This window comes from Colletotrichum scovillei, assembly GCF_011075155.1.
Source record: "Colletotrichum scovillei strain TJNH1 chromosome Unknown Contig00004, whole genome shotgun sequence".
NCBI lineage: Eukaryota > Fungi > Ascomycota > Sordariomycetes > Glomerellales > Glomerellaceae > Colletotrichum > Colletotrichum scovillei.
This window is the reverse complement of record NW_023336262.1, coordinates 2,726,858-2,754,045: the sequence shown is the minus strand read 5'-3', so window position 1 is coordinate 2,754,045 and position 27,188 is coordinate 2,726,858. Positions and strand designations below refer to the sequence as shown.

Sequence of the window (27,188 nt, the reverse complement as noted above, 5' to 3'; positions counted from 1 at the left end):
ATACTGCTTGACTGCGTACAGATACATGTAGTGAAGCATGCGGAAGCCCTTCGGCTCGAGGTTGACGGGATACGAAGACTGCGAGATGAGATATCAGGCAAGCCGCCTCAGCCAGGTGGACAGGTGGCGGCAACGGTCGACAAGGCCGAATGCGTAGACTCCAGACGGCAGAATCGCCAGACGAGGAGTAGACTCATTCCGACCGTCTGGACTAAGGTAGTTACGGTTAGTCTGGCCCCCATCCCATTCCTATCAGTAAGGTACCCAGAGCCTAAGTAGGGGAGCGAAAGGACGGTGGAAAGGGAGGCGGTGGTCACGGAACTGTGAGATGCACGGATGGGCTGTTGAATCTGTCTTGAGCATCGACAGTTCCTAATGTCTGTGATAGAAGTGTGAACGGAGTGGGCGAAAAGGCAGGCACACAGACATTGGCTATTGAGTACGGTGTATGGCACATGGCCACTCCGTAGAGACCGATGAGATGCAGAGAGGCAGTGTTGTCCATCAATCAAGTGATAGGTGAGAGGTGAGAGAGAAGGAGGAACGTAAGGGTAGAGAGAGCATGTCTAATGCCCACGGGGAGCGTACGAGGCATTACCTTACCTATCCCTTGACCTGGGTAGGTACATTGAGATACTTGTTCATCCTCCCACTGACGTTGCAAAGACAAGTCGGGCTTGGAGGAGGAGGGGCACAACAGCCATTCAAGCCAGTGTTCATCACTGAAATTGCCTACGACCTTGGGCCAAGCACACCGTCGACCTCTGACAATCCCCTTTGGGGCGTGGACGCTTGCGCTGGGTTAGGAAAGATGGTCGACCGATCACCATTCGTATTCCATGTCGGCCGCGGGCTGGAGGAGCGAATTGCTTTGCGCGAGAGAGTCCTTCGTGGCCCCCCCTGACGGAGAACTACTCCACATAGGCCCGTCTCATTCGCCGGGTGCCTCTTGGGTGCTGCCGGGATTTATTCGACTCAGCATGTACCTCTTGCCGCAACTCTGGCGGCACAAAGTACACGCAAGGCTGGACCGACTTATACTAGCGCCGTCAGTTTGCCCCATTTTGCACCCTCGACCTACAGATGTATTTCTCAAGTACCTGCTCCGTGAGGTACCGAGTACGGGGGAGCCTCTACCCCATCTCTGGTGATCCCAGGCGCATTGCAGCTCACCGTCTAGGCGTAGAATCTACATCTTGATGCAACGATTTTCGATGCGCATCCCGAGTACCGACTACGTGTCTACCCTATCAGCCTATCCATCCACCTGATGGCGATGTACACACGGAGACGGTGCCGATGAATCCCTCTCTCCCTGAACGTTCAGTATCCAACCAGCGACAGGTTAACCAAATAGCGCCAATCATGCAAAGGGGAAACAGCAGTGAGCGGGAGAAGGGGAAATCCAAGTGTTGCGCCAGAAGGACCATTCGTCCTACGACCAATTCACCGTTCGCCTCGTCGACCAATCTTGCTCCCCACCTCTGCTCCCAAGCATCCCCCCTCGCCGTCCCATCCCACCCCAATCCCTACATCCGCCCTCCTTAACCCGCTGTGGTATCCGTCCAACCCCCCGGTCCAAGGTACTTCATGTTCCGCCTTATCTCCTCTTCACCTACGAATACTCCAGAGCGCTGTACTTCTTACGCAGTAGTTCTTCTCTCTCGCTCTGTTCTGCTCCTTTGCGACCTCTAGCCTCTAGTAGCTCACTCGTCCTACCTTATCCGCCTGACCGCTTTCGGGGCGTGTCTCCTCGCTATTTGCTCGCCTCGTTGCTTTTTTTTTTTTTTCCTCTCCTCGTCCTCTTGCTTCATATTGCCAACCCACCAACACCACCTCCTTCTTTACTCCTCCCCTTCCCAACATCCCCCCAAATCACCTTCGCTCCGCAGAAGAAAAAAAATAGGAGCACCATCGTCTTTGACACATCGGGTCGACGAGATTCGAGGAAGTGTTGAACGACTTGGCTTCTGACCAAAAGCTACCGATTTCGACATTCACATTGGTTCCAGGCCTTCACTGAGCTAATATGCTGCTGGTTGACCACAACTCTTCTTGATCTATACCCGCCCGCCGTTTCCCGTCCAAACTCTCCAGCCTCGGCCTACATATTTTCAACCACCCACGAACCCCGCCTCACAACATCACAAGCAGCGTCTTCTCTGCTCTGCTTGCAGATTCAAACCACAGACAATAATTCAACATGGTCGACGACTCAGCATTGGCCGCTGCTGCGGCCATTGTGCAATCCCTCGCCGCTGATGGCACGACGCCAATGTCCCTTCCCTTCAAGGTTGATGCGCGGATCGAGCTCCCAGGTCGAGATACCCCCGCCAAGCGAAGCCTCGAGAACGAGCTTGCCAAGCTTGCCCAAAGAATCGAAAAGCTCGAGAGTCGAGCCCACGCCTCGGTAGCTTTCCCGGAAACGCCCAACGAAGTCCACGGTTCCCTCTTTGGCGACGATTCCGACGGCGCATCACCGTCATCCTCCAACAGCCGCACTGTTGCCGCCGGGCCCACCAAGTTCCAACGCGAAGGTACCGCCACAGCCGATCCGAGCCTCGCAGACAGCCCGCTGACTGACGAAGCCTTGGAGAGCTTGCAAGAGAAGGTACTTGACCAGGAGAAAGGAATTTCTAGCGCGAGACAGGAAATCAGCAGCGTATCCGCCCAGCTCCTTGAGCAAAAGGAACTCCAGGAACAGGCCTTCTTCAAGATCGAACAAGAGAGAGTTGCGACTCTGGAGCGGGAACTATGGAAGCACCAAAAGGCGAACGAGGCCTTCCAGAAAGCCCTGCGAGAGATTGGTGAGATCGTCACAGCCGTTGCGCGCGGAGACCTTTCCAAGAAGGTCCGCATGAACACCGTCGAAATGGACCCTGAAATCACCACGTTTAAACGGACAATCAACACTATGATGGATCAGCTACAGGTTTTCTCAAGCGAAGTCTCCCGCGTCGCCCGCGAGGTCGGAACCGAGGGTTTGCTCGGCGGGCAGGCTCGCATCGAGGGTGTCGACGGTACTTGGAAAGAGTTGACGGACAATGGTGCGCCTAGATTGTGGCCCATGATTTTGAGTCTCTCTGCTAACCAATTATTTCAGTCAACGTTATGGCCCAAAATCTCACAGATCAAGGTAAGCAATTACGCGCAAACCGTACTTTAGAACTCTACTAACAAACCGCAGTGCGAGAAATCGCATCAGTAACCACTGCTGTCGCCCACGGTGACCTGACCAAGAAAATCGAACGCCCCGCCAGAGGAGAAATCCTGCAACTGCAACAAACGATCAACACCATGGTAGACCAACTGAGAACATTTGCCTCCGAAGTCACTCGAGTAGCCCGCGATGTAGGAACTGAAGGTATTCTTGGTGGTCAAGCCGACGTCGAGGGAGTCAAAGGCATGTGGAATGAACTAACGGTCAACGTCAACGCAATGGCAAACAACTTAACGACACAAGTACGAGACATCATCAAGGTAACAACTGCTGTGGCCAAGGGCGACCTCACACAAAACGTACAGGCGGATTGCAGGGGAGAAATCTTTGATCTCAAGTCTACCATCAACTCCATGGTGAAGCAACTTCAGCAATTTGCCCGCGAGGTAACCAAGATTGCCCGAGAGGTAGGAACGGAAGGCAGGCTTGGTGGCCAAGCCACTGTTCATGATGTCGAAGGAACCTGGAGAGATCTCACCGAGAACGTCAACGGCATGGCCATGAACTTGACGACACAAGTGCGCGCAATTGCCAAGGTCACAACGGCTGTGGCGAACGGCGACCTTACGGAGAAGATAAGAGTACCCGTCCGAGGTGAAATTCTCGATCTGAAGAACACTATCAACACCATGGTGGACCGCCTCGGCACTTTCGCCTTTGAGGTCAGCAAGGTCGCCAGGGAAGTCGGCACTGACGGTACGCTCGGTGGACAAGCCCAGGTCGACAACGTGGAAGGCAAATGGAAGGATCTCACCGAAAATGTCAACACCATGGCCTCAAATCTTACGATACAGGTCCGCAGTATCTCGACCGTCACCCAAGCCATCGCAAATGGCGACATGAGCCAGAAGATTGAGGTTGAAGCCCAAGGAGAAATACTCGTCCTCAAAGAAACGATAAACAACATGGTTGATAGGCTTTCCAACTTCTGTAATGAAGTGCAAAGAGTGGCCAGAGACGTCGGCGTCGACGGCAAAATGGGCGCGCAAGCAGATCCTGCCGGCTTAAAGGGTCGTTGGCGCGAGATCACGACTGATGTGAATACCATGGCTAGTAATTTGGTAAGTGCGAAACAGTCTATGACATTGGGTCTTTGCGTTTCTGACTGCTTCATTAGACAACTCAAGTGCGTGCGTTCTCAGACATTACGAACTTGGCAACAGACGGAGACTTCACGAAACTTGTCGAAGTGGAAGCTTCGGGCGAAATGGACGAACTCAAACGAAAGATCAATCAGATGGTGTCCAATTTACGGGACAGTATCCAGAGGAATACGCAGGCTCGTGAGGCGGCAGAGCTGGCCAACAAAACCAAGTCCGAGTTCCTGGCAAATATGTCTCACGAAATTCGTACACCCATGAACGGCATTATCGGCATGACGCAGCTGACACTAGACACGGACTTGACACAATATCAGCGAGAGATGTTGAATATTGTCAACAGTCTGGCGAACAGTCTACTCACCATCATTGACGACATTCTAGATTTGTCAAAGATCGAAGCACGCAGGATGGTTATAGAAGAGATCCCGTACACTTTGCGAGGAACGGTATTCAATGCTCTCAAAACACTGGCAGTCAAGGCAAACGAGAAGTTCCTCGACCTCACCTACCGCGTCGACAGCTCCGTGCCGGATCACGTCATTGGAGATTCATTCCGTCTTAGGCAGATTATTCTGAACCTGGTCGGAAACGCCATTAAATTCACGGAACACGGCGAAGTCAGTCTGACTATTAAGAAGGCCGATCCTGTTGTTTGGGCATGCGGTCCTGACCAGTACGCTATCGAATTCATCGTTACGGACACAGGTATCGGCATTGCCGCGGATAAGCTTGACCTCATTTTCGACACTTTCCAGCAGGCCGACGGCTCAATGACGAGAAAGTTTGGCGGAACCGGTCTCGGACTCTCAATCTCGAAGCGCCTTGTTAAGCTCATGGGCGGCGACCTGTGGGTTAAGAGCCAACATGGTCAAGGCAGTGAGTTCCACTTTACGTGTCGAGTGCGCTTGTCGGATCTCGGCGTCGAGATCATCGAGAAGCAAATCAAGCCGTACAAGGGTCACGAGGTTCTCTTTGTCGACAAGTCGCAATCTGGCTACGGAGAGCAGATCGAGACAATGCTGTCTTTGATTGGCCTCAAGCCCGTCGTTGTCGAGTCGGAGAAGAACCCCATCCTCACCAGCGTTCGCGACGCTCAGGCGATGCCGTACGATGTCATTATTGTCGACTCCATCGATACCGCCAGGAGGCTCAGATCCGTGGACGACTTCAAGTACCTGCCCATCGTTCTCCTAGCGCCTGTCGTTCACGTGAACCTCAAGTCGTGCCTGGACTTGGGTATCACATCATACATGACGACGCCCTGCACTGCTGTGGATCTCGGCAACGGCATGATTCCTGCTCTCGAGAACCGCGCGACGCCGTCTCTGGCCGACAACACCAAGTCTTTCGAGATTCTTCTCGCGGAAGACAACCGGGTTAACCAGAGACTTGCTGTTAAGATTCTCGAAAAGTACCACCACGTGGTCACGGTTGTTGGCAACGGTCTCGAGGCTGTCGAGGCCATCAAGGCGAAGAAGTTTGACGTTATTCTTATGGATGTTCAGATGCCCATCATGGTGAGTCCCGGAATTTCTATTACTACTTGACCATCTTTGATAGCAAGCTAATCCCACTCCCAACAGGGCGGTTTCGAGGCAACAGGCAAGATTCGTGAGTACGAGCGCAGCCTGGGCTCGCATCGTACTCCCATTATTGCTCTGACAGCCCACGCCATGATGGGTGATCGCGAGAAATGCATCCAGGCACAGATGGACGAGTACTTGTCGAAGCCTCTGCAGCAGAACCACCTGATCCAGACCATTCTCAAGTGTGCGACCCTCGGCGGTCAGCTTCTGGAGAAGAATCGGGAGAGGGATATGGCTCAGCAGTCGAGAGTCAAGGCAAGCTCCAACGAGCATCCTCAGTCTCATCTTCGCCCGCCTCTGGAGACCCGATCCTTCACTTCAAAAGAACCAATCATGGGACCCAGTCCAGCCAGCCCAGCAGTGGCAACGGCAGACCAGGAAGACCCCATTTCTAGGGCACGTAAAGGCCTTTCCGACTCGCGCAGCCTTACAAGCTAACTTGGTTTCTTGTTCGTGCGCGCAGCTGCTACTGAGGTCACATAGTTCCTAACTGGGATGTGCAGGGACAGGCTCAGAAAAAACGCAAGTGGAACCCCGAGTAAACCACATTCGACTGACATCGTTTTCGATGAAATACCCCAAGAGTTACAAGATCATTGATGGATACAACACGCACATCGTCGCTTCCCCATCCTACCTTTCACTCGACACTCTTACACACACACCAAATCACATACGATACAGCCCGCTCGGCCCCCCTCCTTCAGTGGCTAAGAGCTTCTCAAGACAGAAGAGGAAAGCAGCGTCCGAGATTTCACACAGTGGGTTCATGTGCAGCAGTGTTTTGCCCACGCAGTGAGGGCAGCTAGGCTCGTGGGTTGGTTCACGGGAGGAATTTCCAAGATGGGCTTTGCATACAGACGGGCCAGGCAGGGCAACATTTGGGCTCTGAAGGCCGTTGAGGAGTTTTCGTTTTTTGACTTTTTTCATCATCATCAAAGGGCAAAGGGCAGAGTGTCAACGCTGTCGCCCTTCTCTGCCGTTTGTTAACCTTCCCATTGCAGTTTTACATTTATTACTCAGGCTTGACAAGGAGGGACACCTACCACACAGCCAGTACATGAGATGGCTATGCTTTGTGCTCTCTTCTTCTCGGAGACGTTAGTAGTTGGAGTCGATGACTCTGGCCACGACATTAGTCTCCTTGGGAACAAGCATAGAAGGTCAATAGCCAGGGCCAAAGAGACGTGGATCTGGGATTTTCCATCATCAGTGAGATCAAGGTACTAGCAACAAGGGCGTCTATTGGGTATAGGGTTGGGACAGAAGACTTTACATCGTTTGATATTAAAGAGGCCCGATCGCCTTGGTCGGGCTGGATACCCAGACTTGAACTGCTCTCCTTTGTGACCCTGAAAGTTTGTGAGACGGCTGCGTGATGATTTCTTCTACGAGGAGACATGCAGCTGGCTGTTTGTTCGGTTCTTCATGGGGTATCATGATATCTTGGGTGATCTAACTTGCCCTCTTGTACGATCCCCCCTAAGACTGTCTTCTATATTCTTCCCACTCTTGAGAAGCCATCTCGGCCCTGATAAACTTTCCACGTAGCCAAGTCGTTGTATTTCTTTTCCATAATACTTTACATCTCACGTCTTGCACGGAGTGTGCCTACCTAAGATAGAAGGCTCAACTGTCAAAGGGATCTCCTTGCAAACAACCACGAGCAAAATTTCTGCCCTCCATTTCGTTGGAAGTTTTATCAACAGGGACGATGTGACATGTCTATACTCCGCAAAAAGACGTTTTGAATGCAAGATTGGCATCAGCAATAGGAGATAAGGGGAGAACATTCTCTTTGCAGAGCCGGTAGATAGTTGTCAACATTATTGTTCTTCAACGAGGCTAACTAGGTTTTCCCCTTCCTCTCTCTCTCTCTCTCTCTCTCTCTTACTTTTTCCCCCCGTCGATCAAATGTTACCGCCGTTTACCGCCCAATCCATCATGATCCATGGACGGTCTCCGCTATCACCACTACCTTTATTTCGACGCCGCTGCGAGAATATCCGCGAGTATAAGAGCCCGCTTGTATGTTAAACGGTTAAATTCTACAACGCAACGCTATTGAAAGACGAAAAGCATGGAAAAAGGCTCGATTCGCTTCTTCTACCCAGACAACCCAAGTTTACACTTTACATCCTTGTTTTTGTTACAATGATATATTTACGGCCGAGAGCTATCAAAAACCGTTCAACGACCGCCGTCAAGGGGGGCAACAGGGAGCCAGTTAGCCTCCTCAACTCTCAACCAAGGGTCAGGTAAACAAGCACATAAGCAAACCCACCTACAACATGACTTGATACCCAATGTCACTTATCACACCCGATTGGACCGGGGAGCGGAAATGGGCACCTAAAATACACACATACGAATAAATATGCATGGGGACACACCAGCACAAGTTAGAGCCGCCGCCGCATCCAAGGATCTACATACAAACCGTCTCCAGGAGTCTAGAAACCAGCCGTGCCAGCCCAAAACCACATCGCCACTTGCCAGCCAGCCGGGCTCTCGCTCTCGCCTCCATCACGATCTCACCAAAACAACAACAATAATAAAAAACGGAGCGTTTGATCCGGAGACTGGGACTATACACCGTTCTAATCGGGAGTCCGTTGTCGATTCACCCCCCAAATCGGGTTCACATCTCTCACTTCTCATTCGTTGACCAACGATCTGCGTGTCAGGAACGGCCGTTGGATGCCCCCTCCCCCCGCCGTTCGGATAACCCTGCGAATTGCGAGGGGGATTTTCCTCCGCGCTGAAAGGGGGGGGGGGGGGTTCGAAACGTCCATACATTGTCGGCCGAGTCCCTTCTGGCCCTTTGAGTGAGACGCAGACGTGGACGGGGACGGGGGGTGCAAGGGAAGCAAGGAGGTGAGGAAGGAGGTTATGCTCCTGTCTAGGTAGACTATCACACACAAACTACCACACTATATCCGTACACACACCGACACAACATCAAAAACAGTTCAATCACATTTCAAATCACATTTTAATCCATGCATCACCAGGTTCTAGATCTTCTTCAAAGGATGGGAAAAAAGGAGGGAAAAGTTGAGTGGTTCCTAGGACATGTAGATAGCAATAAGCGAGTGGCAAAAGCCGTCTAAATCCGGCAATGCTGCGCGCAGTTTCGCCTTCGCCTCTCCCCGGTTTGCCCCAATCTCGATAACTTCCCATCCCCTATTCCTACCGTGAGAAAGAAGGACCCTTATACCATGTACCTTCCTCTCCCTCTCCTGTGCGAAGCCCGAGAGAGAAAGAGGAAAAAGTCACCACGTGTACGCGCGGATACATCAATGGGGGGGATTGCAATATACGACGGGATGCGGTCGGTGAGAATGTATATGATAGGTCAAGGTCGGGGACAAGAGAAAAAAAATCCGCTAATACACGTGTTGAGGGCAACCCTGATCCCTAGCATGGATCGTCGTGCCTGGGGCATGCAGGCGCCCATTCTTCGCCACCTTTTGGTCTTGTCGCAAACCCCAGAATTCGCTTCCATGCGGAACCGCAAAGGGCAGAGAATACGATGCAATGCAAATGCAATAGGGATGGGGGTCCCGGGTCCAGAACACCGTGGCACCGCGAGTTCGTGACACCGCAAACTAAATGCTGACCGACCCTTCGTGCCCTTTCACGATGCGGCCGTCGAATGTGTGTGTACGCAGCCACAGACCAGTGCCTAATAGCCGGCGACGGCGGCGGCGCCGCATCGTCAAAAGGTAGATCTGAATCTAGGCTTTCTTTGCCGCCTCGGTAGACTTGGACTCGGGGCTCTGGGTTCCACCGTTGGAGGTTTTGGCAGGGACCGTGTCGTCCGGCTTCTTCGCATCTTGGCCGGGCGGTGGTGCCACAGTGCCGTCCTCGTTGGGCTCTTGAGCCGATTCGAACGCGGCTAGCAGTGCATCAAGTCGACCCTCGAGGTTCGTCAGGTTGGCCTCGAGTGCGCTGGCCGCCTGCTCGCCTCTGTATGCAATTTGCGGTTAGCCCAAATTCTCTTCAAAAGAATGGCGTGTATGATAGCGGTCACGAGGGCGTATCTCAATGGGTAACGAAACATGGGAATTTGTCTTCTCGGTCCTGCCGCTTGGCTAGACCCCGGCGGGGAGCAAGGGGAAGTGCAGTAGCCCCCAAAGTCTGGCGATGCAGATAGTATTTGGGTGTGATCTGACAACGGCCCCGGGCGTCGCGAAGTGCTCATGGGCTGAGACTGAATGTGGGCGCTAGGCTTGGAGGTGTAAGATGCTCAAGGCCGTATTCGCCTCTAGGCTCGCGGTGCCAGCGGATAGTCTGGGCCAAAGGGAGGGTCTAGAACTTCAACGATATGGGCTTTCTGCGGAAGCGGTAACCGAAAGCCATCGTCGCACATGGGTTTTTGTAACAGCGAATGAGAGAATGCCGGACCACAGCCCGTCCAGCACCCTGCCTCAGATCGAGCGATAAAATCGCGTGTCTCGCTTCGATGCGACATCCCCCGTAGAGGGTATCGCGGGCAAAGCGACCAGAGGAATGCTAGGTCGTGGACGGCCCTCTTCGCTAGAACAGGACCCCGCAGAGTCGAGAATGTAAGAATACCGGCGGTTGTGAGCCTGGGGAAAAAAGACCTCTGGCTAGATTTCGAGTCTATGCCGGATCGAGCAAAATCCGACACCAATCCAAGAAGAGTCCAAGGCTGAGAACGCCATTCGCAAAAAAAGGGGGATTTGCACCAGGTGGAAAGGTTGGTGATGTCTTGCCCACGAACGAATGAATGTGAGCACAGGCGCCGCGCCGCTGTTGTGCCACGCAAGGATCCGTGAGAAAATCTGGGCCAGACTGCTGAGTACCGTAAGGTAGTGTAGGTATCCGTAGCGATACGCTCTCCCTCGGGGGTCGCAGCTTCGGAGGCAGCTCCGACTCGTTCAGGGTGCAAACATGCCATTCTCAACATTGTGGTGAGCGAAGCAGGGAGAGGGGCGTTTCGTTCCCTCACGCCATGGGCGCGAAGACAAGGGGTGCTGACACTCAAGCTCGCAGACGACGAGAGTGGGGGACAGAGTAACATGAAGGAAAAATACTCGTCAAATGAGCGTACCTTAGCAGGTCCTTGTAGGCCTAGAACGTGCCCCGAACGTGGTCAGCCCTGGAACAGCCTAGGTAGGGGGGTTTTCCCATCCGATGCCACCCCCTTCTGCCCTCACTTGCCCTTACTTCCTCTCCTCTCCTCTGCAGCAGTTACAGCGTGCGTGCACCAGGCAAGTCCCCAGCCGCTCCGTATGTACGAGCGGAGAGCAGCGGAGCTGCCAACGGGCCTGCCAAAGGCGGATGGCGCAGAACTCAGCGAGGTGACCGGGGGAGGAGAGACGGAGTGAGGCATCTAGGGGCGGAACGAGAGATTGCGAAAGAGAGAGACGGAGAATGGAAAGGATGGGAAACACAGGGTAGATGGTAAACCGAGGCACAGAAAGACGGGCAAAAAACCACCTTTGGGACCGCGGTTAAGCCTAAAGCTCTGCGCCGTTCAGCGCGATCCGCTCAGGTGTCCCCAGGCCCCTTGCTGTGTCGGGGTCCCAAGACAAAACCAAACCGCCTTGCAGAATTGTAGTGCAACGGGATAACAGTAACAACACACACGTACCTGGGCAATGTTATCCACAGACGAGTCGCCATCGGGCCCGGTCGTTGTCGGGGAGGCGGACTCGGGCGCCTTGGATGTTGGGGCCATGTTCGGAAGATGGTGATGAGCGGGCGAATCAAAAGGGCGAGAAAATAAAAAGCTGCCCGGGAAAAAACAAAAGGGGAGAAGATAGTGGCCTGATTTGGGGGTCTTAATGGGAGGGGTCGCCCTCTTTTTTTAATCCTCCACCGATCCAACCCTTTGTCGATACCGTGGATTGCCCTTTCCCGTACCCTGGTATACGTGTCGTAATGGTGGGAAATGCGGATACTAGGCGTCTTTTTTTGCGCCGCCTTCTCGTGATGTTTTGTCGTCGACGAGTCGTCGATACGCTGTTGAATACTCGGTACTACTTTTTGTTGTAGCTTTGTTAGTGATTTGCTCTGGCCAAGGTAGGGCGACAAGCGTGCGTGGATTCCCGGCCTGAGGGGACCAGCTCTTCTCTGGGTGGCTCAGCGTACCAGATGACCCGGGATTCGGTAATGCCGAATAAAAGGCGATAATTCGGTGTCGTGTGTCAGGGGATAGATGATATTGAATGTTCCTGGGATGGATGAATGGAATTTTGTAGTGTAGGGTCTCGAGACGTCCGTAGATTCAACGGCGTGTCGTCGATAGGCGGCAGCAATGCGCGGTCACTCGAACCCCTCACACTCACTTGGGGAGGACGCATAGTACCCGCGGCTTACCTAAGCACGACCGTTACGGGCCTACGAAAACTAGAGAAACTCTACACCTCTCCCCGCTGCGCTTCTTAGACATTGAGCTCTCCGCCAAACACAACTTCAACTAGTGGCCCAGATCGTCTAGTTGGTTAGGATGATACGTTGTGGTTCTTCTATACAGCGATCCGTGTTGACGGCGGTTCGAATCCGCCTCTGGGCACTAACACTTTTGCTGCATGTCCCTTCGTGGACTTGAACATCGTTGTTCAGCCTCAACTTTTGCTGACCACAACGACGAGGTTGCTCAGTGTATGTGAAATGAGTAAGTAGCGTCGTAATGTGGTATCGCGATCATGTCTTCATCGCAATGACCCGTGCATCTCCGGATGCGTTGTTACTACAACAGTACTACCTGGGCAACAGGTGCGAAATAATAAGGCAGGGATTGTCAAACTATCGCGGGAATTTCGGCCTGATTGTCCCCAAATCAGATATGGTCAATATGACTGTCGGTGCCTTGATCTTGAGCCGGGAATACCATTTCCGTCCTCGTGATGATGATGGGAAGTCGACTTCTGATTCCGATTCCATTACAGGATGCAGATTCATCCCACCCGTGGCCCACTCAATATTGGGGGGTGCACCGCCGCACCGTTGGCAAGAAAGTATCGTTGCCAAGCTAAGCTTCGGGAACCAGGTTGATTGATTTGATCCGAAGCCTGCTGTTGCCTGCAAGCGCATCCCCTCCCCTAACGTCCTTTACAGTATACGCAAAACCTGGAAACCTGCCGACAGGTTACCACTGCAGAATCAAAGCAGAGCCGATGCAGCCAGAAAGCCAGAGGGTCGTGTTGTATTGAACTGGGCAGTTGGTAGCGGGAAATTCTTCCAGACTTGTGCTTGTGACTGCCATGGTTTGCTTCACTTTTGAATGGGATGGTACCTTGCGATGGGAGGTAGGTAGGTAGGCACGGAAAGGCCTTGAACGGACATATTGTTCGAACCCGTGTGACTCGGATAGGATTTTGACATCCATTTGCAATGTTGTCACGGTAGACGGAATGGCAATTCCAGCTCTCCTGCCGATGTTCAGTAGACGGATGTGAAAGGCAGGCTCGATGGTTGACATCTCGCCCGTGAGTTGTTGTTTCTTCTTCTTCTTCGTAGACATAACTGGGGAAAGTGAGGTCATCCCTCTACCTTACTTTCCGTCCCTACCACGATAGCATTAGATAACTATGGGGCAAGCAGGGCGAGTGAAGAAAGGGTGGGATGCTGAGCCGTAGCCTGGGTTCCCCCGTTGCAAGTACAGCACTGAGTCTGTTGTCATCACAAAGCTACCCGAGTATTTGTACCTGATGTAGGTACCTCACGTCACCTCATGGAATGCGGCAGGTGGCTGTACAGTCGAAGGTCTCGAGGTACCGCCTACTTAGCAGGAAGTGTCCTGGTGCTAACCCCACTTGGGCGTGGTGGACCGCACCGGAAACTGTCAACATTCCCTTCCTAAACCCCCTACAGGCACTCGCTGCGCTGGGAAAGAACCCCCAACTAGCTTTTCCAGGTGTTCCTTCTTTCTTTTTCTTTTTTTCGATGCCGCCGCACACTTCCAGATGCCAACCAAAACCCCATCCCATCCCGATCGGACTTTTGCAGTGTCTGATCAGTGAAAAAACAATGACATCGGATCCCAAACACCAAAACCCAGTGCTTTCTGACGCACTGGCGGCGGTCCAATCTCTCTCAGTCTTGGTGGCATTTTGCTCAATCTCGATGACTGGGAAATGGGCGTTCGCGATCGAGATGTTGGAATTCACCGTGTCGCAGTCATTGGAACCTTGTTCGCACACCCATCACCACAACCCCCAAATGATCCCATCCCTCTGTCCATCCATGTGCCCTCCTCCGTAACTTACGGTTCCGCCCTGGATGACTTCAGCCAAATCCAGTCCCGTCTCGTGCCTTGCTTTGCTCGCTCACTGCAAAGTCATGCTTTTGTGCGCCTGCGGCCTACGTTACGCTTGTACGGACAGTCTTGTACAGATACACTTGCACCTAGTAGAAGTCTAGACTCTCTCGCCAACCAGCCTGCCAGCGGCCCAGTGTCTGGGCATGCCCGCGTAAGAACAGCATCAGCCCTGTCGCCTGTGCTTCCCATGGTGATCGTACGTGCCGTCTGCGATCGTATTCTCGAATGCCCAGTGACGATATACCTCAACCAGACCTGCAGGCCATGCGCAAACATCGACGATTCCCTTCTTCTTCGCGCGCAAGACTGTCTTGTCTCCTCCTGCCTCTTCCCAGTCTCTCACGCCCACAGTCTCCGTTCTCTCGGTGTCTAGACCAGCCGGTGGCTACTCTCAGCCCATTTGCTGCCCGCTAATCTTCAGATTCGCATCTTCGATGAAACTTTGGCCCACGAGCTCCTTACAGTTTGTTGCAACTCATCGTCATTCGGCGACGTAGAAGGGATCCAACAAGATCCAGTTGGTCCGAGGTTGTCGGTTCCGCAAACCTCGTGCTGCATCAAATCTACGTCACGGCTGGAAGTCCATATCGGAGGTTGGGTCGGGAGGTGACTAGCGCGTCGATGCTCTGTAACACTGCCATTAGGCATGTAGGTAGCACGTTCCACGGCGAAACCCTCCGTCGTCCATTGGAGCACACGGATAGATCAACGCCCTCCGCAGCGGGAGCCCATGGGCCATGGCCATGTCGTGTTTTCCGTATGGAAATTTGAAGTGGTGAGATGATTATTCGTACCGGTGCGAGTTCTGGCCATGGATGTTAGCATATTGAAACAAGATATCCGTACTCCGCTGAGTCCGCACTTAGCGCTGCTATTTCAGAACCCTCAATTTACCAGCTTCTGTCACCTTTCAACATCGCAACACAGACCACGTCGATCCAGTCAATGCTCCGTCGTCAACAAGCTTGTATGTGGCTATGGGTGTTGTTCTCTGATGGTCTGGCGCGTTTTCGCGTCTTTGGTGCTGTAGCGTGCTACTAACGGGGTGCGGAATGGCCTAGATCGTGTTGGCACCATGGGCGGGTTCAGTCTGGCGACGCTGGACCGGTCCATGACCCTAATCCGTGCTGACCAGCTCTCGAAAAGCATTGTTTGATGCATATCTCTCGTTCCAGTGCCTCGTCAAAAGGGTCTGCATGCGCCTAGATACCGTGCCAATCCTGCTCGCCGTCGGGTTATCCAGCTTCGTTCAGATGGTCCGAGTTCCAGAACGCTCTTAATGGATGGTGGAGCCGGTAACAACCCAGAAGTGAAAGCACATGTGCTCTCAGCCTCACTTTGCGACCCGTCACCTGAATGCCATATCGAGCCGAATGCACAATCTCCAGACTGACGATGGCTTTCGTCTTTTACCCCTCTGCCACATAACGAAATTTCGGTTAAATGGGAGGCAACACTGTTGCTTGCTAGGTCAGCCGACGGCGAAGTTGCCCCTTGTGTCGGTTCAGAGTTACACGGCATGTTGTGCCATCAGTAATCGCATTGCGAAAATGCGATTCTTCTGCAAATTCGGTGATATGTCTGTCGTATCTGTCTACCGGCAAGACACATCGCACCGGCACCATGCTAACGCCCCCTGATGGCCTTTGCTTTGGGTCTAATGGATCATGAATCAAAGGTCGCTGTGCCCTGGCGCACACGGCCGTGACGGAACGGCTTCTCGTCTTGGATCGACTTCTGGATGATCGATCATCGAAACATTGCCATGTCGTTTATGTGGACGTTTTCTTCCGGCATTCGTATAATCACTAGGGTTGTTCCATAATGTGCAGATGGACATTTGCGAGGTGAACGAGAGACGTCAACGCAATTATTACGTCGTCCTAGGTTGCGGTCTGTTGTCTCACCCGCACCGTGCTTTGGGACAACTACCTACGGACGAGGTGCGTTCCTCAACCGTGGCCCGTGGTGGCCAGATTCATCCGCGTGAGCGTGTGTAGCAGGGGTGGTGGCGGCTTTCGATCGCGGCGCAATTCTTCGATTTCAGGTGTCTCTCAATCCTTGGTGCAATGCTCCGTCTCCCCGCGCAGAGGCGTGTGAATAGCCATCTCTGGCGGTTTGAGCCAGTCTGACTGGCTGCTCGAACGCTGACACGTCGAGAAGCGCGAGCTGGCTTGTCTGAGAAACACACTGATGAGCGTTGAGGTGGAATCGACATCGAGATTCACTTTGACGGCGTGCTCTTAATTGGAGAGCAGGCAATGGAACAGTGACTTGATCGCAGGGCTGTTTATAGAGTCAGGCACAGTCCCGTCAACAAGAATCGAATTCGCGCTGTTTGGCCATTGTCCCAAGCAGTTCTGGCATGCGAATGATAATGCAGCAATTGGCTAGTTACTGCCTGCATTGAGGGCGAGGTTCTCACTCTCCTGGCCGAATGTTTGACGGGCGGTATTCCGCGACCCAAATGACGATGTTCGGTCCCCGCTCTTCTTTTTGGAGAGGAAGAAGAAGAATGCTGGCCAGAAGCCAGCGGCATGACCCGCGACGGTCTCGAAGGGCCCGTTGCCGAATTGGAGTGTCAATCCAGATGCAGATGCCGTCTTGAATCTAGGGTCAGCACTGGTTTTTCAATAGTGGCTGTTTTGGTATCGTGTGTTCTGCCAAGTGGTGAGAGTCTAGATAGTGTGCAGGTACGGCTTGGGAATGTTCTGTCGAGGCGAGGCACGCCATGATGCCGCTCCCGCTACCGCACTTGCAGTCAGTCGAGTTACGGAGCGGATTCCGTTCATGAGAGAGAGTGGTGGGCTGGCACATCAGAGTCTAGCGTGTCTGCTATGTCTGTGTGGTGCGAAGGTAAGGTACCTCTTGCCTGGAGGTGTAGGTAGGTTGTCGAGGGGAGTGATTTTTGAGTGGATGGATGATGGATGAACACCCACCCCCCTCTCTTTCTCAGTCTCTACCTTACCTACCTACCAGCCAGTGGGCAGTGGCCCAGGGCCACTAGCACTCTTTCCAGTTCCGTACCCATGTGTGATTCCGGCCTGAGGCCTCAAGTTTGGTGGGTGCCTTGGGCTTAACGGGGAAAGAGAGAGGCACTGAGGTACCTACGTAAGGTACCTACTTCGTGTCTAGGGTACCTTACTTTCTACCCTGTAGTCTTGGGAGAGTGAGGCAAAGAGGGAAGGGAAGAAGACATGGTCCAGGTACGGAATTCATGTACCGGTACAGGATTTGCATGTATCCCGAAGGCCCATCTCAAGCGGCCGTTTCCTGTTCCTGACTCGCTGAGAACCCATGTCTTTCCATGTCTTCCAAAAGGGCTCCATATGTGTCTGTCCTTGTGCTTGATCCCGCTTTTCTTTGCGATGGGCTTCCAGTAACAGATGCTCACTGTTGTTGTCGCCGACTTCTCGAAAGTCGGTTTCTGCGATCAGACGCCAGGGAGCTTGTCCTGGGTACCTTGAGCTATCCATCAGTCTGCTGCTCTAGCTTCTCTGCTTGGGGCTTGGGGCCATTGGACATGCCACCCCGGATCACAAGTCGAGTCTGCGGCGACGTCTGAGGCTACCAGTATCCGTACCTAGACTCACTACCTTACCTTACCTTACGGTCGACCATCAACACACACCCACCCTCGAGAGAGATTCCCCATTTACACCTCTGACCTCACCTCTTAATCCGCGTCGATCACCGCGGGGCTAGTTCTTCTCAATCTTCGAACCGTTTACCTCGCCCTTCCTCCGTACCACACTGGCATCCATCCGTACCTTACCTTACCTTCCTCCCCTTGGCTCACCAAACTCGCTCTCTCCTCTCCGTCTCGGTAGACGGTCATCCCCCCCAGTTCTTCTTCACCGTTCCCGATTCCCAACCCGTGCAAAGGAAGACGACGAAAAAAAAAAAAGACTTTGCCGGCTTGGTCACTTTCTCCCAAACCTAACCCCCTTCTTCGATCAAACAAACTTGGTCCAGTCTTCATCACTCCCACCAAAGACGCGCCCTACTTTCCTCCACCAGACCAGACCATCTATCCGTTGTCTTCCCCGTCGTTCATGCGGCTGCGAACCGCCGAGCCGGCTCAGAAAAACGCATTCTCATAAAGTACGTATTCTTTCCAGAGCGCACATCCCATTCCATCTGAATCCCGAAGCCCCTCTTTGCTTGGTCTGGTACTTGCCGTTGTCCCACACCCCAAAAGCTCGGTCTCCTTCAATGTCATCGAGATCCGTCCTCCATATTGCAGCCACCAACTTGGTATATCCACGCCATGCGTGCCACACGCCTTCCTCTTCTGCAATTACTTATCATCAACGCCCCAAGCAGACGTAGAACTCGCCCAGCAAACGAATACTTCGGAATTACTTCAACAACATCGCTCTTGGATCGATCTGCGCAGTATCGAAGCCGACGAGAAAACGATCATTGCCGACCGACACTCAGTATTCGATACAGGCGCCGCCTGTCGCTGCCCATCCGCCGCGACTTGATTGAGAAGAAAGCCTTCGATGATTATTGGTTGACCGCCACGCAAAAGGAAGTGTTTCGACTTCGAGCGACGGAAATCGAGACGTAGCGAATCGAATCGACGACTGAATGAAAGAGTTTGGGTTTAGAGAGGGATTTGAACGAAAAGCGGCAAACAGTGAAAGCCAATTCTTTGGAGATCACTTTCGACGTAGAAGAAGTTCGCAAACCATCGCACTGCCGTCCCGTAACAACAGCACTTTCGAGTTGACGTAACTTGATATACGCCACTCAGATAAACCATGGCGCAAGGACTGGATGGAATCTTTGCAGAGCTAGGCATCTCGCAGTACCTAGACATCTTTCTCGAGCAAGGATTCGATACGTGGGAGACGATTTTGGACATTACTGAGTCTGACCTGTGAGTAAACCATGGCTATTGCCACGCCACATACTCGAGACTAACGAGGATAATGTTGCAGCGACGCACTTGGAGTCAAGTTAGGACACCGACGTGTAAGTGCTTGACGTACATCCGCAACCCCTACAAGCCCTAACACAAGGCAGAAATTGCAGAGACGCATCGCCAACTCTCGTGGTCTTGCCCCGGATGCATCACTAGTTTCGCCCGCAAGAGCAAACGCAGAAGAGCCAAAGCCCGAGACACAACGACCTGATCAACCCCGCCTCGAGGTCAAGGAGGGACCCGTCGCTACGAAACGAAAGTATAGGCGTCACCCCAAGGTTCGCAACCCTCATGCAGACGTACACTCGTACCTGGACGAAGCTAACCAACGCAGCCTGATGAAAATGCCCCCGAGAGACCTCCTTCGGCCTATGTCCTTTTTTCAAACAGTATGTTGTGGATTACACCCTGCTTTGAGATGATGGAATATATCTGATCAATCCCACAGAGATGCGTGATGACCTCAAAGGTCGGAACTTGACATTTACCGAGATAGCCAAGCTTGTGGGAGAGCACTGGCAAAACTTAACTCCCGGCGAGAAGGAGCCATACGAAACTTCCGCATTGAAAGCCAAGGAGAAATACAACCACGACTTGGCTGAGTATAAGAAGACAACAGAGTATAGGAAATACAACCTGTACTTACAAGATTTCAAGGCACGGCAAGCCTCCGCAAATCAAGGTGCGTGGAGGTTTGTCGCCTCGAGTGGCCGCCAAGCTGACCCTGATCCAGCAAAAGAGTCGTCGAAACGTCAGAAGCTTGATTCGGGGGTTCGTCTGCAAAACGGAGGAAGCGCAAGTGCCACACCTGGAAGCCTCAGTAGCACAGGGAGTGGAACAGAGAGTCACCAGGGAAGCGAACCTCCTCCTAATCGCAAACAGCGTGTGGGTTCCGTGGTGTCGGTATCTGAATCGCAATATTCGACGGCCGTGCCGACCCCAATTTCCCACCATCATCATCCCAACGATGATTCGGTACACTCCCCTGCCAGTGTACAATTCGATCGCGAGAGCTTGCACTCCACAAGTCCCCGTACCTCACAGACTCGGAACCACCGCCCAGCATGGACGGAAGCCCCAGCCAAACCAGAGCCAGTCACACTTCCGCATCTTCCTTCCCTCTCGGATGTGTTCAACAATGGACGAGGATTGAACGGGGTTTCGAGGTCTCCTGAGGCAAATGGCTTTGGGGGCTTCGCGCCTCCGACACACCCTGGTCCCTCCGCACCGCCAGCATTGAAGCATGAATATTCTTCCGCGGGAAGCATCTCATCCTCTGGATCTGGACTGTCGTATCCCCGAACACCTAGTGAATCTTCGCTACCGATTCACGCCTTATTGTCGAACAAGACCTTGCCGGGTCCTCCTTTCGAGTTGCAACCATCACCGTTCTCGACGGTGCCGCCTTCTGGATCACAGCCGCTCCAGGATTCAAAGTTGCCCTATGCGGGGCAGCCTCAAGCTCCGATGGGAGCGACGAATGGTACTCACGGTCAAACCAAGCAAGGCTTTCCGCAGAGGCTAATGAGGTTACAAGGTTACCAATCACCACCTGCCTTATTGAGATACCAGTCCACCTCGTCAACGGGGACTGATGGATCGAACGTGTCGCAAGCATCATCGGGTGCTTCTTCTGCAACGTCGCTCGGTATTCAGGAGAGGAGCGATCCGAAGCTCGACGGCATGAGCGCGTTGGTGCGGGCGGGTGAGATCGTGAACCGTCGGATCCAATAAGAGGATGCGAGTTTTGACGTATGGTCGGCAACGATCGTTCTCCTTCCACTCTATGGATTTGCAAACTGTTGACGTCGGTCTCGAGTACAATTCTCGTGCGTTTGATCGTTGTTTTATTCGGTTGTTTGTTTCGTCGTCGTTGATGGCATCAGCGTTTCGCTCAAGTCCAGCCCGGTTGGCTGAGGTCGGTCTGTTTGATTACTTGAATACCCTCATGGATTGGCATCTTTTGGAAATCTTGTTCGAGGTGGCGCAACTGGGTAGTCATGGCGTTTTTTTTGTCCCGTTGGACGTGGCATTTGTTTGTCGTCCAAATGGCGTTGTAAGCTGCGTCGCATGGCCAGACGATGGGTAACTTTTGGATATAGGGTGTTGATGGATACTGCATGATACAAAAGCTCTCTGGTCGCTCGAGGAACCAAAAAACTATATAAACTGTATGAACAACGGCATGCAGTCTCAATTGAACAAATTTATTACGATGAGTTTATGGATAAATGAAGAGAGAAATCGGAATGTAGGGGTTCAAGAGGGAAAACATAGCAGAGCAAGGTCGGGAGGTTATGACGTCAACCAAAATAGGACCCTTCCTCCGCGGTCCTGCCTCGCGTTTCTGACGGGATCATCACGGGCGTTACCCTTTCCTGAGGGGAAGATGGTCAGGAACAAGCCAATACTTTTCTGCCGAACGGCCGTTGGCACTAAGGTACTGCGTAGGGTAAGGTAGGCAAAATGAAGGGTCTTGCTCCAATCTGAGGGCGCCTGCATGGTTGAGCACCGTCATGTTGACCACTCATTGGCGGTGTTGGCACAAAGTACCCTGAGCGCACCGGCCAACGTCATAATTCTGTCAGGATTTCGGGGTCCTGGCCTGATTTTCGATTTTTCCAAGAGGGTCCCTCCCCCCGGTCTTGGCGGATTTGGTTGGCTGACGGGCGGTGTTGGTTGGTTGGGGGTCCCTATTTTATCGTTATTTCTTTTTGTCGACTCGAAGGAACGGTCGTGCGCCTCACTTTTTTGCTCAGAGGACCCTTGTTGCGCCCAAACGAAACTAAACCCGATTGTTACTCCGCCTGGTGGTTCCCCCCCTGCCTGGACTCTACTACGTAGTGATACTACCCCTGCTTGGGGTGCGCGTTCCGCGTTCATCGGGACACGAGTAAGGTGATGTTTGTTGATCTGGAAGCAGGTTCAAAGTATGGGAAGTTGCAATGTCTCGTGATTGTTGCAGGATGATTCAGGCGTTTGCGTGAAATTTGTCTTGATTTTCCTTGATTTTTCTTGACAATCTATCCTCAATGGGTTTTTGGTGAGTGGAGTTGTCGTGATGATCTTGTAAATGTGTTTTTCATCGATAGCGAGTGGATCGAAGCAGCGTCGGAAATCGAGCCGGAAGAGTAAGGTGAGGTGAGATCAAGATGCGCTGCATAGCAAAGTCTCATGCACAAATTCGATGCGGGCTTCTGCGTGGGATCAATGGCAGTAACTCAGGTTTGCATCCTTAATAGTCTCGAACGAATACCTACAGCGCTCAGTTTGGCAGACGCTTAGTTTGCGACTGGTCGTGGATTGACTCGTTGTTCTCACACAACTGTGTGATGTCCAGCGATCTCTTCTCAAATACGACATCATCAATCTACAATACCCATAGGAAAGGGCTATTCGGTTTGTACAGACAAATTACTTCCCATCACTTGATCACGTATATTCTACCAGGAATACGCTAGGAGAGATCCCAGTTGGAGACAGTGGCCTTCCTTTTGAGCGAAAAGTTTGAGAAAGGACAAGTGAACCGAGGTCTTGCGGATGTTTTGTTGGCTCATCTGGGAGTAACAGTTGCGCTTGATGTTTGCGATGGTTACGTCCCGTGCGACAAGTCTGACGACACCGGTCGTCTGTTGAAAGATTCATATACGTTCCAAAGCGTCAGATTCAACCATATTGCTGCATCTGAGTCTTAGTCAAATCACGATGTGAATTATTGAACCAGCCGAAGCCGTTGGCTAAAGATGACGATATTGATTGGGGAATCGGCGGGTGAAATAGCATTTGCGGCTAGGCCGTAGAGGCGAACACGAGGCGGCGTTCTTCTGTCACAACTTCAAGTGAGAAGAGAGCCGCTCCAAGCAAATGATTGTCGCCTCTGCAAGAGGGAGGGTACCCAAGAGCGATCCTGTATGGAACGAGATTCTGCGTTCGTGAACTCTTATAAATAGTGCAGGTCGCTCGCCTGCAGCGAATCCTTCATCCACTGTCGTGAGTCTGTTGCCGCTTGGTAACTCGCGCGTGATGGGTGCTATGTGTCAAACGCATGCTATCGGCCAAGTAATCAGTCTGTTCTATCCATAGAGACCAAATCTTCCATCACCGCTGTCCGCATACAGACACTAAACGGCGCTGCATCCGCCCTTGCCATCTGATTATTTTCTCCCTGCGATGCCCACTGCGCTCGCCCAAACCCGTCCGACCGTTCTGCTGCTCATCGTCCCTTCAGATTTGCATGAAAAACCAAAACAACTCAGGTGTATCCGTAGGAACCAAAAAATCCAGGGTCTTCGTTCACTATTGAGATCCGAAACCATAGCGTACCAAGTACGGGGGGGGGGGGGGGGTGAGCGGGACCCTGAAGAAAGCACGCCAAAACGGGCACGAGCATTTTTCTTCGCCCTCAAAACGGAGACTTGCTCCGTTCGTGGCCTTGCCTTACCTTGCCTTCCTTAGCTCCCGTCCGTTCGTTTTCAACGGTCAAGCTAAGGGGAATTAAGACGATGGATAAAACAAAATAAAATCATGCTTACCTGAATTATGCATATCACGAACCATGGCCCAGGCGCCCAGCGTGTCGTTTTTGAAAAGGAAAAGGAAAAGAAAAAGAAAAAGAAAAAGCACTGACACGAGAAAAAGCAAAAGACAACCAACGTAAGGTAGGAAAAGCAGGTCCCTCGTCGAGAGTTCGTTGGTCTTGTTTTCTTTGATCCATTACAAAAGACGTCCACGTCCGTGGTCAGACAGCCTCCTTTTCCCCAAGCTCAAGCCGCGCCCTCAAGTACGGATACAGATGAAGGTATAGAGAACGAAGCTCTCAAAATGGAATGTTTCCGCCCAGTGTTCATTATGAGACGTAAAGGTTTACCCAACACACTTTGCCAGAAAAATCAAACATGCCGTCATTCAACAAAAAACCACAGAAACGCCGATGCTTCGACGTGTAAACACAGGATTCCGCCACACCCTTGTCCCTCCATTTTTTTGCTTCCTCTCCTTGCGTTACGAGAGTGAAGTCGCTGTCTTATTCTCCTCCCACGATCTCGGCCGTCCAATCCTTGCGGATGTTCAGCTCCGTGAGCTCGGGTGTCTTCTCGATGACGAGACCCTTCTCGTTGGCGAGATGCAGCAGACTGATGAAACAGAAACTCGTGGAGATATCCTCCATCATGGCCTTGGGGTAAACCGAGCCCAGGCCGTTCATGACCTCGGTGAACTTGAGTTCGGTATCCTTGGCGGGTGGCTCTACCGGTGGCGCTGGGGCATGAGGTGAAGAAAGTCTTGTGGAATCCTGGTTGTGGGTTAGCAATAATTCATTCCCTGATGGGAAGGGTGACCGAGAGACTCGACTTACGCCGTCCAGGCCCTCAAGACCCATGCCCTTCCAGATCTCCTCCTTCAAGCGCCTCACATCCACCTTCTTGGCAACACGTGCGAACTGCACATAATCCGGCCGCATGCGACGTGTTTGCGTGACCAGAGTCGTGCCAAAAGCGCCGGTCAGAACATTTGTGGTTGCGTCGCCGCCAAGCAAAGCCGTCATGCCAAGAGCTTCCGTAGCTCCGACGTCGCCTTCGGCGCCGGGCGACAGGTGCTCCCTGGCATCCGCAAATTCGTCGTCATCGTCATCCAAGCCACCGGCAAACGGCAAGGCATCGTCCTGGAAGAAGTTTGCGTCGTAGTCTCCCTCCGGCAGCGGCTCATCCTCGCTCTTGACGGGGGCCTTCTGGTTTGCCCAGAACGCCTCGTCCATCTCTCCTTCAGGGACGTCCCTGTCTTGTCCGGCATTGCCAAACATACCGCCCCTACTTCCGAGGATTCGCCTCCGGCCGAGGCGTGCTTTGGGCTTGAGGAAGAGGTTGAGAAGTGATTTCGAGTTGAAGTGCTTATCATCAGGCAGCAAATTACGAGACTTTGACTTCCAGTCCTTCTTGGGCATGGAGACGGCAGAATTGCTTGATGCCTGGGTGTACAAGACGTCGGCCAAGGCTTGGTCGAGGGGCGCTGAGAAGTCAATCTCAAAAGGCTCCTTCTCCTTGCGCACCCTGGCAGGACCGACCGGCTTGTTGACGTCCTTGATCTTTCGAATTCTCCAGTGCTCGGCACTTGACCAATTCTTCTGCAGCGCTTGGTCGAAATACCCGAGAATGTCTTCGTGCATCTTGTCCGCGCTCTTAGCGTGGGACATGGATACGACGAAATCTCCATTGTCTGGGTCCATCATCTCGACTCCGTCACCATCGCCAGCTTCCTCGCCTAGGCCAGCATCGTAGACCCGCATTTGGGGCTCAAGAGCGGCTTCCCTGGCCCAAGCCTCACCACCCTCACCAAATGCCACGTCGGCGCCAAGCTCGAAGCCACCCAGTCCAAGATCATCGTCGTCGAAGCCAGCAGCGTTGTCGCCGTCAATGAACATGCCAGAGTTGTCGCCCAGCGAGTCGGGGTTCTTGTCCTTGTCTTGATCACCTCTCCAGTCTTCCGGGGCTCTGAGGAAAGGAATATCCATGGAACCAGACGGGTCACCGAGGTCAAAGTTCTTCAATGATGGACAGACATCAAGCTCATCGAGACGACCAAGATCGGAGAAGAACTTGGCGCCGAGGGCACCTAGGTCGATTTCAACATCTTCAACGTTCTCCTCTTGCTCGGGCTCCTCTTGTGCCACCGAAGCATCCTGCATCTCTGTGTTCTCGTCGTCCTCATCGTCGGCGTCTTCGTTCTTCTTTCGGGTCTTTGAGGTGTGTGCATCACCAACTTCGTCACTGCTGTCGAAAACAATGCGTCCTTGGGCATCAATCATGAGGTGGTTCAACAGTAAGCCCTTGGCGCCACCTTCGTCGAAGTCTGCGGAGGTTTTCTTGAAAAGGGGGTCCACGGCGAATTCTAACTCAAACTTCTTGAGTTGAAGCGAGGAAAAGTTGGGTGCTAGGGTCGCCTCGGAGGATCGTTGCGTCTGCGCACAAGTCAGCTTACCATCGCAGCCAACATGCGTTTTGCACATACCTTGCGCTTCGGCTTCTTCCTGACGTTGCCGTCTTCGTCGACTTCCTCCTCACTCTCTTCACCCTCCACTTCGTCACCCTCCTTGCCCTTCTTCTTGTTGTTGCTGTCCGCGAGACCACTCAACAGCTTGCCGGTTTCGGTTGCGACACTGTCGACTCTGCTCGTGTAAATCTTGACACAGCCATCCAGTGTACAACTGGCTTTCTGGAAGTTGACTCCGTCACCTTCCTTGAGAAGTGACATATCGTGGAAGTAGTCGATCAGGGCGAAGTTCCAAGAGTTGTTTGCGTTGATCTTGTTGTCTGTGGCCATCTTCATCCACTCCTCAAAGTTGGCAAGAATCGGGACCCGTTTCATAGGCGTGACTGCGCTTCCGCTGACTACAAAGCCTTCATCGTCATCGTCGTCGACAACCTGTCTGCTGCCTCGGCTGCCACGGGCGTGCGGTGTCTTGGGGTTCGAGCCTGGTGTGTCATTCTCGATATCTTCTAAGCTGTTGTTATTCCTGCGCAGAGGAGTCGCAGCAGCAGCCTTTAATTCGTTGCGCTGGCGCTCATGAAATGCGTGGCGAGAATGCGCTCGTCGCGCCTTTTCTTCAGCGTCATCGTTGAGGGGGATTCTGTGCATTGTTTAGTTTCGTTGCTATGCAGAGTCGGTAAACGGGGGCTGCTGTCGCAAACGTACTTGACTGGTGAATTCTTGAAGGGCGATGTGTTCATCGACCCGGAGGTCGCTCTGACACTGCCTGCGCGGCTGTTTGCGCGCGGTACTTGGGCCACTCGAGGCATCTTTTCTGTGTGTGTTGTTGGCGCTGAGGTTGTCGTCAAAATTGTTGACTGTTTGCTGCATGTGTGCTGTGATGCAGTAGTGGGTGGCCGAGCCTTGTGTTTACTTTCCCCACCAAAGGCACGTCCCTGGGCGACGCGAAACAACAATAGAGAGGTTTTCTGCCTCGAATATTAGGTGTCAAGCTTATCCTTCCGGGCCGGATGGGGCGGGGAAGCTGAAAATCCCGTTTCGTCCAAACATCAGATTGGATCGGCCGTTC

General features: G+C 52.8%; 4 protein-coding genes across 4 annotated transcripts; 2 read left to right on the top strand and 2 right to left on the bottom strand.

Moving 5' to 3' along the window:
* The first annotated feature begins 1,558 nt into the window (after nt 1–1,558).
* HER10_EVM0007208 (hsp90-like protein) lies at nt 1,559–7,236 on the top strand. Its single transcript, XM_035483032.1, has 5 exons — nt 1,559–3,047; nt 3,104–3,136; nt 3,188–4,281; nt 4,338–5,840; nt 5,907–7,236. Exons 1-5 carry the CDS (start codon nt 2,204–2,206, stop codon nt 6,345–6,347), a joined length of 3,915 nt encoding a protein of 1,304 aa, XP_035335072.1. The 5' UTR covers nt 1,559–2,203; the 3' UTR covers nt 6,348–7,236.
* Nucleotides 7,237–8,973: 1,737 nt separating this feature from the next.
* HER10_EVM0000261 (uncharacterized protein) lies at nt 8,974–12,177 on the bottom strand. The gene is made up of 3 exons (XM_035470051.1): nt 11,533–12,177; nt 10,990–11,009; nt 8,974–9,881 (listed from the first exon to the last, which is right to left on the bottom strand). Exons 1-3 carry the CDS (start codon nt 11,617–11,619, stop codon nt 9,650–9,652), a joined length of 339 nt encoding a protein of 112 aa, XP_035334564.1. The 5' UTR covers nt 11,620–12,177; the 3' UTR covers nt 8,974–9,649.
* Nucleotides 12,178–17,210: 5,033 nt separating this feature from the next.
* Nucleotides 17,211–21,760, top strand: HER10_EVM0011754 (HMG box protein). The gene is made up of 5 exons (XM_035483155.1): nt 17,211–19,093; nt 19,155–19,188; nt 19,240–19,416; nt 19,473–19,527; nt 19,587–21,760. The coding sequence occupies exons 1-5, from the start codon at nt 18,975–18,977 to the stop codon at nt 20,870–20,872; spliced, it is 1,671 nt and encodes a 556-aa protein (XP_035335398.1). The 5' UTR covers nt 17,211–18,974; the 3' UTR covers nt 20,873–21,760.
* Nucleotides 21,761–23,540: 1,780 nt separating this feature from the next.
* Nucleotides 23,541–27,027, bottom strand: HER10_EVM0003141 (barren protein). The gene is made up of 4 exons (XM_035472826.1): nt 26,825–27,027; nt 26,141–26,759; nt 24,492–26,090; nt 23,541–24,428 (listed from the first exon to the last, which is right to left on the bottom strand). The coding sequence occupies exons 1-4, from the start codon at nt 26,926–26,928 to the stop codon at nt 24,162–24,164; spliced, it is 2,589 nt and encodes an 862-aa protein (XP_035334777.1). The 5' UTR covers nt 26,929–27,027; the 3' UTR covers nt 23,541–24,161.
* Between the last annotated feature and the right edge of the window lie 161 nt (nt 27,028–27,188).